This window comes from Echiichthys vipera (assembly GCF_963691815.1).
Source record: "Echiichthys vipera genome assembly, chromosome: 14".
Taxonomy (NCBI): Eukaryota; Metazoa; Chordata; class Actinopteri; order Perciformes; family Trachinidae; genus Echiichthys; species Echiichthys vipera.
The window spans coordinates 11,066,752-11,082,804 of NC_139839.1; the positions used below are offsets into that span (position 1 = coordinate 11,066,752).

The 16,053-nt window shown below is 39.9% G+C and overlaps 1 protein-coding gene across 1 annotated transcript; it reads right to left on the reverse strand.

The window, feature by feature from the left end:
* Nucleotides 1–1,291: 1,291 nt before the first annotated feature.
* On the reverse strand, nt 1,292–15,511 carry LOC310956631 (four and a half LIM domains protein 1-like). Its single transcript, XM_083926934.1, has 6 exons — nt 15,398–15,511; nt 4,506–4,685; nt 4,208–4,382; nt 3,750–3,919; nt 3,447–3,633; nt 1,292–2,819 (listed from the first exon to the last, which is right to left on the reverse strand). Exons 2-6 carry the CDS (start codon nt 4,659–4,661, stop codon nt 2,668–2,670), a joined length of 840 nt encoding a protein of 279 aa, XP_083783060.1. The 5' UTR covers nt 4,662–4,685; nt 15,398–15,511; the 3' UTR covers nt 1,292–2,667.
* Between the last annotated feature and the right edge of the window lie 542 nt (nt 15,512–16,053).

The window sequence follows — 16,053 nt, forward strand, 5'->3', positions numbered from 1 at the left end:
CCTTTAAATAATCAAATAAGTACTTACCTGCATAAATAAAATATCTTAAAGGAGATCTCTAAAGGTGAAAACCTGTTCCAGAGTCTTGATTACAGCAGGACGTAAAACCGCAAATGACTTCAAAGCGGACGGAGCATAGATGAACCACAAACCTGTCTCTGTAAACAAGGCTGTATGAGTGTGGAGGGGAACTGGTGTATTCCTGCTGTGATTGGTTCACTTGTGCACCTGTGCAGAGACACATTACTGGTGAGACAAAGGAGGGAAGAGAGACAGGAATGGGCATTTATTTGTTAAATATCATCTTACCTAAAGTAATTGGCTCCCATCAATACATAATCGGCCTTGACAAACATGCACTGCTTCCTGTAAACACTGATGTAAAGCTAAATCACTCTGTAAAGCTGCCATGAAATCAGGATACTGCCCTTTAGTATGTGGTGCCTGTCTTTATGTTTCTGTGTAACGAGAGGGACGTTAGAAAGTGGCATAAATCATTCCAAGATTTATAGTAAAACCATAATTATTTTCTGTCAACAGACTCTGTTACTACACTTCATTTTCTACAGGAAAACATTTCATCCGCCTGAGTTTCCTGCTCCCACTTTCAGGTACAGCTTCGCATAAAAGGTCTTGTCCCTTTTTATATTTCTATCCACAAATCGATTCAGTGAGGGATGTTTCAGTTATAATACCAATTTTGATTGGATATGAAAGAGAGAGCTACTGCTTTAATTGTACAAGGCACCCTCTAACTTGCATTATTATTAAAACTGAATGTTTTCATTAAGAATTGGCCCCAAAGCAGTTACATTAAAGTACTTTTTATTTAACATGAACCCTCAACAGCAGTCAACACACATTTAAATTCTCAAGACTCTAAACTTTGAGTGACCTGAAAAAAATGGTATCAGTGTGAAGGGTGTCGGGCAGAGATGGTTCGTATCTCCACTACACATTATCACGCCATTTAATCACCCTGGCCAAAATTGAACTTAGGAGTGTGTTATTTAGCCCTCTTCACGACATGTCTCACGACATGCTAGCATGACATGATTGGAACCAATGGATTCTTCAGGTCGAGCAGCTTCTTAAAAGATCCGTCTTGGGATTTTATAAATCAGTATCAGTTAATTCAAATGAAAACCGATTTTATTCTGAAAATCCCTTTCTTTGAATCCAGCCTTACTAATACTAATACTGGCACATAATGTGTAAAATGTTTTGCAGTTTTCTGTATGTCAACATGGACACTAAGAAGGAAAGTTAGATCAGTACAAAGAAATGTAATTCTCAGATTTGTAGAAAGTTTATTTCATTTTAGCCACACACATACATACATACATACAGTTTGAATATATTCCAATTTCATATTTAAGTTTCCTCTTTCTTTGAAGGGAAATGGTTCAAAAAAGTGCATACAAGTTTATTTACTCAGAACATACAATAAGCAAAGCATTCCCTTGGAAATGAGCAAATATAATTACAGATATAATTTTGATTATTAAAAAACAAAACTTTTTTTGGACATAGAAAAATATCACTTTGGGACATTTAGAGCCTGAAGACTATAATTGGTATGATTAGAAAAATGCCACAACATTTGGTCAGACAACATTTTAGTTGGGGAAAGTATCTAAAAGTACAACTTTAAAAAGTTTTTCATCTGAAAAATCACACTTTTATCAATAGTCAAAGTCAGGATTTATAATAAAATTAAGAGAAACTCTAACATTGTATTTATTAAATGTGTTTGGGCACATGTGACTACTGTTTTCATTTAGATTTTTTATGTGTTTTTTCCCGCTACAGTAGGCGTCACCAGGACCACATTTTGACTCGTAGGTGAAAACGATACCAGCGTTGCTGTCGAGGTTCGTAAATATATACATAAAAGTAGTCCCATCTGCCCAAAGACTAAAAATACGTAATAAGTAGTATGATAAGAAAAAACAAAACAATTTGACCAATTTTGAAAATCACTCAAAGGAAATTTTAAATCTCAGTTGCGGGCTCAAATGGGTAAACATAAGCAGTTATTTTTGTGCTAAAAGAAGAGGGAAAAAAATACAATTAAAACACATTGTACCCACAATCTTAATGCTTACACGTCAGCATACACTGTAGAATGCGACCCTCACTACAATAAGTTCATTAAAAAATAAAATCTGCATAGAAAATGATGTGACCTTTCAAAATAAAACTGTTTCAAATGACCTGTAGACTCATATACAGCATCATTAGATCTACTTTTCATATTTCAGGTATGTAATGCATGCAACTCCTGCTCATTTATTTTAGCTGCAGGTGGCTGATTGTGTTTACTTCCCATGTAAACCGGAAAAGTGGTTCCTAGTGGTTCAAAACACATTGTTTTTATATTTTGTCATATTTAATGTGATACAAACCTCCTACCGGAAACCAGACGGCTACATACTATTTATCTCTCGAGGACAAAGCTAGTCACTACCATCACCCAGCACAGTGTATGTTTTAGTTTTAGCACGAAGCAAAATTACACAAATGACATTTTGGTCCCAGTATTTCCATCACTTTGTGGGTAATCTCCCATAAACTCACTTGCGCAATAAACAGAATATTGAAATGGGGCAGATAAACATAATGACTATATAAACCACTCTTAGACAATTTACATTTTCTCCATCTCTACTTGTTGCCACAGTCGGCGCAGAGGATGTCCTTCCCCTTGGCTACGAAACGCTTGTTGGACAGACTGAGGGAGCATCTCTTACAGTTGAAGCAGTATTCGTGCCAGGAGCTGCCCTCATAGTTCACCACGTTCACTCCTTTACCAAAACCTGAGAGGAGAAGACAATTTAGAGTTTATTGCAACCTTTTGAATTTTATTGTATCCTATATTAACCTCCGAGGGCTTGGTCCTTCCATTCAGGGGTACCTACCCTTTTATATATGTTTCCATTATGGATTTTTCCTTACATGAAAAGTCATGTTAGGTTTTGCCATTAGTTACTACTAAATATCTTAATGTTGTGTGTGAAGCGTTCACATTTTGCCCAAAAATTGCCCTAAAAAAATATTGTTTTTCTGAAATGATATCATCGTCTTCACTTCATATATTATGTATGTCTGCTTGAATGGTTGGCGGAGGCATACAGTTTTTGAAAGAGTCGACAAAGACCTTTCAAAATAAGTTTCACTTTCTGTGGAGCTGGACTGTCGCACATCATTTCATTACGTCCTGGCGCAAAACACTTGAACATGTGACCCCAACAAAGATCTCTGGGAATTGTAGTCCCTCAAACTGTTGATGGACTGTGTGGATTCTTTTCTCTGACTAGTACAAAATATGTATGAAGGCAGTGTTCAATAGAAAAATGTCGTGTGTGCACATTTAAGACATTGTATTTTGCCCTGTCATTTATACATTTAAACATTATTCATTATTATTTTCAATTTAAAGCTACCTGTGATTGGGTTTTGGCAGCCGGTGCATTTCTTTGCCACGGAGTTCTTGTAGCAGTCGACACAGAAGACCTGGTCCTGGTGGTTGGTGAAACTCGTTCCTGCCAGAGGCTTCGAGCAGGAGCTGCACACAAAACAGTGGCTGTGCCAGGGCTGGTCCTGGTAGTTCACTCCTCCAGAGGTTATAGCCTGGAGACAGATGGAGGACACGGAGCTGAACGTATGAATAGTGAATATTGCTATTGTTGTTCCTGATGCTTTTTGGAAGAACGATAAAGGTCGGTTCCCTATTTGGAAAGAATTACCTTTTTGCAGCAGACGCAGTGCTTGGCGAACTTCTTGTCATAACAGGGGCTGCAGTAAATGTCACTTCCTTTGGAGAGGAAACTCACTGATCCTATTGGTCGTTTACAGCTGAAACATGTAAAACATTCGTCGTGCCATGAGTTCCCTTTGTACTCCACACTCTCTGTACCTGCAGAAGATGAGAGAAGGAGAGGATTTGATACTACTGCAGCAATCAGGTGATGAGGATGATTTTATACAATGTATTGATGCCACATTAGTTATCAGGTTAATAATCACATATGTATTTAGATGTTTTGATGAATTTGTAACTCAGAATTCCTCTACAATAACTCTTACAGCTTTTGTTTTAATCACCTCAGAAAGTTTAGCAATGGGACAGTTACACAACCCTCCTCCAGCACAATACTTTCCTGCTAATGGTACAAAATCAGGGATTGCAGGTCATTGGTCTTACCAGCCGGTATGGCTTTATAGCAGCCGTGGCAGCGTGGAGCATCCTCTTTGGAGCAGCACTTCCCACACATGATGCGGTCCTCCTTGGTGCTGAAAGGCTCCTTGGCCAGAGGCTTGTAACACTTTGCACAACGGAAGCACTCCTCATGCCAGTACCGCCCCTTATGGCTGAGCTCCTGATGGAGGATGGAAGTTTGATGAGAGGTATGTGGAGGGGGGGGAAAGGGGTCACAGAGGACAGACAACATGCATAGAATACTCAACTCTAAACCGTAACACACACACACACACAAACACACCTTTGATTCCACAGGGATGGGTCGATGGCACTCGGCGCAGGAGTTGGCGCAGAATTTGGTGTGACAGCGGACACACACAGGCTTGCCTTCGTGGCGGACGAACCTCTTTCCCCCGAGGTCCTCCCGACAGTAGAAACAGTGCGAGCTCTCTGCCATTGTCACTCTGAGGGAGATTCACAACTGCGACAAATACAGCAAGAAGAGAAGAAAGGTAAAATCCTGCTCATCATAAAGTCATCATGTAGAAATCAGGTTAAAATGATGCTGCTTTTATGACAGAAATTCCCTTTCAAAATTGTTTGGTGTGTAAAATGTTGAATAATGCTCATTTCTCTTCAACCATGAAGCATTTCCCCCAGGTGGCAGTTTTAAAAAGCTTGTTTTATCCGACTCAAAAGTTTCAAATCTTTCTCACAACAACGGAGGATCCTTAAAACCACCACATAGAGGTGCTGTTGATCCACCTTGTGGGACTGGAGAAAAAAAACAAACGTTTTAACTGCTGCATTTTACTGATTAGATGCCTTTTATTCCCTACTCAAGAACAGTGGCGCTGAAATATTTGTTTTGTTTCAAAATATATAGCAACCAGGTGTACATGGCGTCTGTTTTTCTGTGTGCCCACCTGTGTGTGTGTGCATACGTTGCATAACATTCATGTCAGAGTGCTGCTAATGTACTCTGTGATATGTTCCTCCTCACTCATACATCTTATCTCTGCCTGATTTAAAAAACAAACAAAATAAACTGTAATTTAAAATCTTACATCTGGCATTTTACATTCACATCTCTGTCAAAGTAGTGGGAATATATCTGTATTCATTTTAGATATCAACACTTGGAAAGGAAATTAAAAAAAAAAATCACTCAAATAAAAATAAATAGTTTACATTTAAAAAACTGTTCCTAAACAGCGTTCCTAAATATCTACTGTTGGAGCTTTTTCAGTGAAAATGAAAACTAGAAATCATCAAGACTAAATTCTAACATAAAGCTACTGCTTTTGTTTTACGTTTATTTTCACAGCCTCTGGCTACACGCACATTACTCAATCAGATTATATTTGGGATAATTTAAGATAACTCCGAAGCAGACCTGCAGCAGAAGTCTTGAATGTATCAACTCAAGTTCTGCTGCAGCGCTCATGCTCATAACTTTCAAAGAACGTTTATCCATTTAGCCATTAAGCTCATACACAGAAATACATGTGGAGGTGTGGAAATCAGGTCCCTTTAAGTAGAGGGTCGGAAGAATTGTTATTGCTGTCCTTTAAGTTCAAATAAGTTTCAAAACTGGACTGGTATAACTACGTCTGCAGTATCCTTATGTTACATAGTCCAAAAATCACTTTCCCTAAAATACGACACTCATAAACTTCCTAAACATAGAAGCAAAATCACCACGTTGATGACCAGGACAGCTTTGATTACAGGGTGGGGATTTCAGATGGTAAATAATACAGGACATGGTGGCAAAATCATGGCTTCACATCTCACAGAAATGTGGAGGAAGAGGTGGCTAAAGTTTGTTCACTCACTTATTCCCACATCAAGTTCAAGTTGGCTGACCACAAGGAATTCTCCTAAACTGTGTGTGTGTGTGTGTGTGTGTGTGTGTGTGTGTGTGTGTGTGTGTGTGTGTGTGTGTGTGTGTGTGTGTGTGTGTGTGTGTGTGTGTGTGTGTGTGTGTGTGTGTGTGTGTGTGTGTGTGTGTGTGTGTGTGTGTGTGTGTGTGTGTGTGTGTGTGTGTGTGTGTGTGTGTGTGTGTGTGTGTGTGTGTGTGTGTGTGTGTCACACAGTGAGGTGAACACATGAAGGAATGCCTGGTATGACTAATGTGGTGAGATCTGGAATGCTGACAACTCTTTGACAGAACTTACACACACACACACACACACACACACACACACACTTCTTACAGGGACCACTCCCTTGGAGACCAACAAAACCACAAACTATAGCGTCCACCTCCTAGTTGGAGCGGCATGTCGGCACAGATCCATGCGGAAGTTCTGGTTTTGGCACAGGACCGATGTTACCACGAGTTTAGGCTGCGTTCACAAACCTGCGCTCAAATCCTCCCTGTTCTTGTGACTTTCCTCAAACTCTTGGCAAAAATCACCAATGGGTGATTCTTTCTTAACGGCGAGGGCCGACAGATATTCGTACAGTCTTTCGATGCTTTTGGAAGAGAGACACATCAGTCACAGGTGGATAGAGACAGCAGGTCCTGTAACGTGATCTTTATCTCAAGGACTTGTACTAAAAGTTGTCCCACCACTAAAGCTTCTTTTTTTTTATCTGGAGAGAGGGTTTGTTTGTTTTTCTATCAAAAGGTTTTAGGTTAAAAATACTGTTTGTTTTTTTTGGTTAAAGTCTGAGTAGAAATATGTGGGAGTATGGTGGGCCACGGAAATTAGAGTCTTTTCTTCTTTTGGAGTCTCAACAGCTATTATACAACATGCCGTCTGATGTGCCAATATTCAATGTCCTACAGGCTCTTTTTATCAAGAAGAAATACTGTAAATCGCTTTGGAAATAAACACAGATCAATCTCAATAAAAAAAAATAGCAGCTTAAACAAGACTGGGCCGGTCAATGCTGGCGGCTCTGTTTGTCTGAACTTGGGCATGCAGTGCTTTTAGCTGACGTCAGCATGCTGACAAAGAACAATGCTAACATGCTGGTACTAAGCAGGAATTATGTTTACCGTGTTCACTATCTCAGTTTACCATGTTAGCATGCTAACATTAGCAAATTAGCAAAGTACTGGAATCCGTCAGCAGAGGGTAATGAATCTAATTCATTTTGCAGTGATGTGGTCAGTGGATCTGTTAAAGTCATTACACATCGTACTGCAGTGAGGGGGACAGCTACCAGATTTCATGTCAGTCTATCCATCAGTTGACACATTTCACCCGACCACAAATGTCAACCTCATGGAGACACTAGCGGACAGGTCAGAGGTGACCAAAGTCAGTAGGGCTGAATCCAAATGCCCACCCTCCGGACTTGCGGACTGAACCCTGGTGGACTTCAGTCGTATGTACTGTGACATTTTTACTGTCATCAAGTCTGCAAGGGCGAGAGACTGCTAAGCCGCTGATAGACGGGCCACACTGTTGGAAGTTGTGGCTGTGGAAACGTTTGTGCGACAACTACAATTAATGTATTCGCTGCAGAACTTAGCTGTTTATTTTTCATCCATATAAATATTTTGCATTACATTGCAGCTTTTATAGGGCATGCTACAATAATGAAATGCATTTTGAAAACCCCTATTATAGCCTATACTTCTAGATATTTCTCATGATGTGATTGAATATTATTTCTGGCCTACATGATTCAAGTAACGTTTTAATGCGGTAATTGTTTTACACATTCATAATAAGTCAATTTTGGGTTTTTTAAATCTGCTATTGGAAAAACTATGTCACGTCTGTACTGTAATGACTTGTGGGTAATTCAACTGGTGAAATCTGGTGAAGTCTGCCTCCCCATGAGCAGACTCTCTAGAAGTCTGCAGAAAGTCTGTTTGAGGTCCGGATGAATTGTGGATTTGGACGGCCCTCGGCCCTCGGCCCTCAAGACTTCCCCTGAAACGTGTCTGCAAGTGCGGTTTAGGGTGGACATGTGGATTTAACCTAGGAATCATCCTCTGAGGACCATAAATGGTCGACAGAAATACATTGTTAAATAATGTGTTTTGAATGACTTAGTGCGACTCAGGGGTTTTCTTCACGTATTTCTCTTGATTTACTATTAGCCGAGGCAAATGCTGACCCTAACTCAACACAAGATGACCTTATTTGGTGTAAATTTCTCTGAACCTGTGTCATCAAAAAAAACGTTTTAAAACAAACAGTGAGTGAGAAAATGAACAAAACTGAAAATGATGAGCCTAACATGTTTTTTAATTTAACCATTGGAATGGTGTGTATCATTTTGTCATATAGATTGTTTATATTATAATTTTATTGTGTTCTATTCGGGACACACAAGGATCTCTCCTTTTGTTCTTCCTGATGTTTCTTCCATTTTTCCCCATTAAACAGGTTTGTTTATGGAGTTTTTCCTTATCCAAAGTGAGGGTCAAAAAGGACAGAGGGTGTAATAAGCAGTACAGATCAAAGCCCCCTGAGGCTAATTTGTGATTAGTGACATTGGGTTATATAAATAACCACAATGCCAGAATTGTATTTTTCTCAGGGTAAAAGTCTAGAAATAGTATCTTAGCACACTTAAACTCTTCAACCCAATCAAGTAAGAAAATATGCAAAGAAAACATCTCAATATAGTATTTACACATTTTTATGGGGCCAGGGAAGGAAATAAATCATACCAGTGGCTCATAGCCAAACATACAGTAAGATTTAATCAGGCCACCGTAGACTGAAGTGATTTGTTTACCCTGAGTCAAACTGCTGTTTGACAGAGATAGGTGGCTGAGGTTAAAGGTGCTACTGTTAATAAAGTTGATTAAATCACTTCTTTTGTTGTCTTGTCTCCTCAGCGGACAATAAAGCTGCAAACTGACACCGACATCATGTGGAGTGGGCATACATCTTCCTTTCTGTGAGCTGCTAATTCATTACTTATTAATGGAAACGGCAGATGGTTTATTTGTTGACTGGGATAGGCTGCTCATCCATCTCCACTGGAGGACAGCGGGTCCGCCCAGCAAAAGGCAAGGCCTGGAATTTACCTGTTCTTATTTTAATCTCACTTCCTGCCTCTCCCTAAACTAATAAGAACTAGTGTTAAATACTTTCTTTTTCTACCTCAAAACTTGGCTGATACTGTGTGTGTAGCCCACAGCTACATGCAGTACTGTGCCGCTCTGAGGCTGTAGAGCAGGCAATAATATCACTTGGCTGCCAGCATCATAAAAATGTTATCTGATGGGAGGCAAACAATGGCTGACAGGAAGCGAGCCAGTATCCACACAGGTTTGGAGGAAAATAAATCGGGTTTCACTGACGTCAGACGGCTCTGAGCACAGCGTTCCTGCATGGCCTTACTTTGTTTCCCTACAATAAATATTCTCGCCGTGTCATGGCACCACAGCACATATCACACATCATTTTTTATCAAGCTGCCAATACAAAACTCTCTGTTTGATCGCCATGGGAACGGTTAAATGTGAGTAAGATGTGTCACGCAGTCAGCGCTGCAGCCAAGGACTACTCTGTGCATGTATCAATCACATCAGAGCCACCATTCCTACATATCATCATTTCTGCTCCCTGTCCTTTCCCACTTCTTTAAGTGTACGTTTCAGCCACCTGACTGTAACACTTTGAGCTGCGGTCGTAGGTCTGTCTGTGGTGTAAAAATAAAACACAGGAAGGTGACATCATGCCATGTGGACGTGAGGAAAATCACACACACATTTTTAAAACATGGGGGATGAGAAAGACAAAGAAGTGAAAAAGTGGCCTGGACAAACGTGACCAGACAAACTGAAATAAAATGGTGTGTATTTTTTTTATACAGTGTCTGCTCGTACCCACCATCTGGTATGTGCATGTGTGATGGCATGAGCTTATTGCTGAAGAATGTAGCGGAAAACTGAGAAACAGGAAGTCTCCATCAGAACGGTGGAGTCGGCACAATCCAGCCACTCACACACTGAATTCTAGATAATTTACCGGCCATTAACTGTGTTTACATTTACATCTCATAATGCCTCACATACCATAGACCCTGTCTGAACTTATGTTACATTCAGTGTGTGCTGCAGGTGCGACCTCTGCTTCCATGCAGACTCTGAAAACTCTCTGGCTCTTTAATCAGTAATGCGGAAGCCGGTAGAAAATGTCTCTTAATGGGACTTCCTGGTGGTTTAAAAATAGATTTGGGTCTGAATGTACAAAATATTCATCTTAAATTCGTCGTCATCCGGAGCTGCAAACCACATCTTAAAAATATTTCTGTATTTTTCTATCAAATATTTCTATTTTGTCTCCAACATGTTATCCTATTGTAATGTGGATTTCAATAAGGAATAAATAAGTTGTTCTGGTTCTTACTCCTCCTCCCACGAGTGTAAATGATGACAAAGGGTTTTTTTAAATGTCAAGTTGTGATGGTTGGGAAAGGAATGACCTTTAAGTTGGACAAGTCTAACGTTTTGTGGTTGTTACTTATTAATGGTCTTTAAATGACTGTTTGGACATCCTGTTGTTTTAAGGTCATCAGCAGTGTAAATGGGCCGCAACTTGTTATTTTCATTATGGTTAATCGGTCAATTATATTCTCAATGTACAGTATTCATCTTTTGCTCTATAAAATATCAGAAAATAGTAAATAAATCAAAAGTTCAAGTGTGCTTTGTAACAGTCCATGAGTATCCCACTCCTCATTGTATAACGCTACAAAACCAGCAAATATCGACATTTGAGAAGCTAGAATCTGTGGATTGTTGGAATTTTGCTTGAAAAATGATTTGATGATTGATTTTTAAAAAATACTAATCGATCAATGGACTAATTGTTGCAGTTCTAAAATTAAATTACACAATTGTATGATGCACACCTTCCATTTCTGCATTTTTCAATAAGGTCTATTGCAACTTAAAGGACTGCAGGAATTTTCTCTTTCATTTTGCACATTTAATTAAGCTTAAAGGGGCAAAAATATTCAGCTGTCTTTTATTCAATTTTCCATTTTTCTGTCTTTCAGCATAAAGCAGCAAGAGTCTTTTACTAAACTCAGAACTCTGCGGAGACCTCAACTATCTTACAAGAAGAAATCCACTGTAAAAGAGGAGGGGATGCATCAGAGTCTGAACCAATTAAAGCCTCCAAAGACCAGAATGCATTGCATTATGAAGACCTGTGAGTACGAAGCTGCACTCACTAACAGTTCTCCAACTAGCTGGCTGTGTTTTGTTTTGGGTTGGTTTTTAATACAACTATCTGTACAATTAGAGCCAGACAGATGTTAGTTAAGGCTTCTGTGGAGTGTGTCCAATATCCTGGGAAATGTAGTGTGTCAAAAAGAGATACAGACTCGTGAAACTTTTTTTTTCTTTTTGTCCAGCAGAGTAACAAACCATAAACAGAAAATTTATATTATCACCTTGTTAAGTGTACGTTTCTGATTAATACCGGATTATTATTAATCAATGTTCTTTGAGCTCTGTTTTGGACAGCAAAACTCCTGAGAGAATAATCTCTGCTTAATGCTCTCCACCACGTATTGGAGCCTTTTTCACTGAAAACAGCTGCTGCTGCTGTAGCTGGAACACGACAAGACTCTGGAGCGAGCAGTGAGAGTGAAGCTGAAACGTAAAGTTGGCGGCTCTAATATCAAAACATTGAGCTGAAAGGCGCTTAAATGTTCCGAGGGGAACCGTACAGGAGAGTAATAATCCTGTGTGATCTATTGTTAATATAAAAACATGATTGAAGCAGCTTTAAAAAAATCTCTATCCCAATCATGGCCCAACTGCAGCAACATCACACTGTGAGCAGCCCTGATTCCAGTCATACCATCTCAAAAGTAAATACACAATATCAGTATTTCAAACTGAGCAGTGACTTCGGCTAAATATTTGCACTCCACATCAGCCTACAAAGAAAGAAACTTGTTTCCTTTGGCTCTGGAGAGGCACATTCCAGACAGTGGAATAAAGCCGATACAACAGATCTGAGTGGTGCAGAGCGAGGTCGGAGAAACGCAGCATATCCCACTACAACACAGGACAGACGTGATGGTTTTAGCAGAAGCTGCTGGTTAGCTGCACTTCAGCCCACCTCGCTTTGTCCGTTCTGTTTCAATCTCCCTTCATCTGAGTTACACACTGTTTTGTTTCTCTCTGTTCTTTCCTCTCGGTTCTTCATTCAGTAACTGAGATGTCTTTCAGAACAGAGCAGCTGACAAAACAGCCATGTATGACCAATTTCCATTTTCCATGAATATCTATGACATGTTCTGTGTGTGTGTGTGTGTGTGTGTGTGTGTGTGTGTGTGTGTGTGTGCTCCCCACCACGAGTCCTGTTGGAGCCAAACTGAATGCTAACGGTAAAATGTAATGGTAAAATGATCTAATGGGACACTTGAGCCATCAGTGCTGTCTTGACAGCTAGTTTGCTTCCAAAATCTCCCTTCATACATCTCCAACCAACAAAATCTCAGTTTTTAATGACCACACCAAACACTTAAATCAAACCCTTTCTAAATGAATGCCAGACACGACTATTTCCATGTAAAAATATGTAAATTTCCATTTCAGGGTTACCATCAGTTTAATTGTTGAACCACAAGGCTGAATGAGCTCACAGATTAGGTTGAGATCTGGTGGTGACTGTGAAGATTATATGATCATTTTCATCAAACATCTGTGTTTGTTAAGTTTCTTATTCTTCATCTGCCGCTGTGTATAAGTTTAAAGAAATAGTCTGACAGCTTGGGAGTTATGTTTGTTCAAGAGTTCAAGAGAGCCACTCTCATGCCTGCGTGTTAAATATGAAGCTGCAGCCAGTAAACTGTTAGCCTAACTTAGCATAAAGACCGGAATCGGGGAAACTGCTCTGTCCAAAGGGGTCAAAATTTGCCTACGAGAGCTGTGTGTTGGTAAAAAAAATCTGGCAATATGACATACCATGAGCTGGGTTACAATTCAATACAAATATTGCAATTTGTTTAATCTAATTTTAGGAAAACTCACACCACCATATACCATAAGCTGTTATGTTGGATTGAGAGTCACATGGCTGAAGATGGATTCAACACTGCTCTCTGGTGATAGCGTTTTTGAGAATCAATACGAAACATATTCCGATACTCAAGTGTATCCATATTTTCCTGCACCCCTATTGCCTACAAGTGTCACTGGTCCAGGCCAAGAAAAAAAAATACACTTCGGTTTTCGTACAGATTTAACAAATGAGATATAATGTGTGTGTAATGGTGATCTTAGATTGTAATTCCAGCGGTTTGGTGTTATTTTGAGCAGTATTAGTGGTTAAAAAAGCCTCATGTGCTGTAGCGTCATGTTTATAGCACAGATGTGTGAGTGGCATCGATCCTCTGAAGTAGTTTAGTTGAAGTAGTAGTTTGCTGCTTCATGTCCCTCGTCAGATATCTAGCTTTGCTTCCTTCCTTTTACAGGATGCAACGAAATTCTGTCAATTTCACAACCACTGATTGACATCAGCACACCCAAACACATCACAACAGGTTTTAATGGCTGCAGGTCACAGAGAAACACACCTTCAAGTTTCTCAGTCAAACCCTAGTTCACCTTCATGTTGTCAGAGCACTTAAACAGCACGAGTCCATTAAAAGCTCTGACTAAAAATATGGAGTTTACTATTTTGGAGCGCCGAAAAACGTAACGTCTGAATCCCTTTTACATCCTAACCTCCTAAAGTCACAACAGGGAGTTACCATGACATGAATTCAGACAAATGGCATAAAGTTTTACGAGTCTGCGATGTATTTTATGAAGCTGAGCTCATGGTAATTTCTTTAACATGCTGGCACCAGCTTCGATTCAGACTGAAAACTCCCTGTGTGTGTGTGTGTGTGTGTGTGTGTGTGTGTGTGTGTGTGTGTGTGTGTGTGTGTGTGTGTGTGTGTGTGTGTGTGTGTGTGTGTGTGTGTGTGTGTGTGTGTGTGTGTGTGTGTGTGTGTGTGTGTGTGTGTGTGTGTGTGTGTGTGTGTGTGTGTGTGTGTGTGTGTGTGTGTGTGTGTGTGTGTGTGTGTGTGTGTGTCTGCATAAGGTCAGTCACACATATGGGTCTTGATTTACAGCCCGTGTGTGTGTGTGATAGTGCATACTGTAAGAAATTACTGTTATACTACAAGTGCTTCCATATGTTAAAATCAGAAGCATTTAGAGCCTATGTCCAAAAGTTGCAACATCTGTGACGTGATGTTTCCTTCTGTAATCTTAGTGGAAAATGGCTCCTTCTCCTTTCAGTCTTGGGGTTATTTAACGGGCAAAATACCTATTTTTCAATTAATTTATGACTTAATAATAATAATAGTTTTCTCCCTATATTTTACACACTGCCTGTTCCATTAATCTCAGTGTGTAAAGGAGAAAGACTTCAGTGGCACATATGGACCCTGAATTTACTTCACAACGGCGTGCAGAATAACAATAACTGCCAGCGAACACCGATGCCATATGCATCACTTACATGGATATAAACACACACACACACACACACACACACACACACACACACACACACACACACACACACACACACACACACACACACACACACACACACACACACACACACACACACACACACACACACACACACACAGGACAATGAAAATAGCAGTACAGGAATTTTAATTGACCTCTGTGATGCATTTTTTAGACTCAGCGGTTCCATCACTGAGTGAAAAAAAGGAGACTTCCTAACTGAAAACAGATTTCAGGAGCAGTCCCGGCTTCCACAAGTCAGCATGTAACTGTAGCTCTCTCACACTCACACACACACACACACACACACACACACACACACACACTTACAGAGACAGACAGACAGACGGACAACGCCCCAGACAGACTTTTAAGACTTGTTTTCTCTCCGGATATAAAATTGCTGCGTTGCAAGTGAAATGTGTATTAAGACATAAGATGTGTGAGTAAGGAAGAGAGTTGCGTGCTACTGGACATTTGTTAGTGCGACTTATTATAAAGGTGGCTCGCGATTCAAATCAATGGCTTTACAATGGTCATATATTATTTGTTTTTAAATATGTGAGTTTGGCAACAATTTGATCAGGCGTCTTATAACCTGCATGTTCAAGTGCAAACTACACAACAGCCCTGCAGTAACTGGTTTTATCTAAAAAAAAAAAAAGTTGATCAGAAAAGACGGTGTGCAGTAAATAAACAGCGGGGCTCATCAGCCAGCTTACCGGGGTTCAGGGTGACGGCTGCGGCGTGGATGCGCGGCGCTCTCTGACCTGTGTGGAGGCAGCGGGACTCCGCTTTAAACGAGACCCTCGCACGTTTTTAAAGTAGTGCCATCTGCGGCTGCGTCAAACTGGACACAGAAACCGCGCTCAGGCTGGAAATAGGATGCTATGCCTTCAAAATAAAAGGGTAGCTGCGACGTTCGAAAAGAAGCGGGGCCGAATTTACCTTCAAAATAAAAGCAAATGTGACGTTCAGTCGCTGCAGCTTTTTGAGAAAATGTACTGAAGTAGTACAAAGAGCATTGACTTGATGTCTGCTCACTAACCTTTTCGAAGTAGAAAGGTGTTCTTCTGTATCAATATTAAAAAATTAGTAATTTTGGAGAATGAATGGTTGAAGAGATGGAAAAGTTTAAGCCTCAATAATAATTTGGTAAAGCATCATTTACAGTCACAAAGTGCTTCATGTGATAAAATAAAATAAACAAACAGTAAAAAATACCAATGGCCAAAAATGAGAAAGACTTAAAAACACAAAATTACAAACATGAGACAAAAGCCGTTAAAAACAAGTGAGTCTTAAGTGGCCTAACGATAAAGAACAAACCAGGTTATACTGTGTGATTTAAAGCAGCAAAGACGGGTCATTTTCAAGA

What these genes read in the sequence shown, in the direction of transcription:
- LOC310956631 (XM_083926934.1), bottom strand. Translation starts at nt 4,661, where the DNA reads ATGGCAGAGAGCTCGCACTGTTTCTACTGTCGGGAGGACCTCGGGGGA. An exon ending in CCATCCCTGTGGAATCAAAG is followed by an intron (nt 4,383 to 4,505) that starts GTGTGTTTGTGT and finishes ATCCTCCATCAG; the next exon opens with GAGCTCAGCCATAAGGGGCG. An exon ending in ACTGCGTCTGCTGCAAAAAG is followed by an intron (nt 3,634 to 3,749) that starts GTAATTCTTTCC and finishes ATCTGTCTCCAG; the next exon opens with GCTATAACCTCTGGAGGAGT.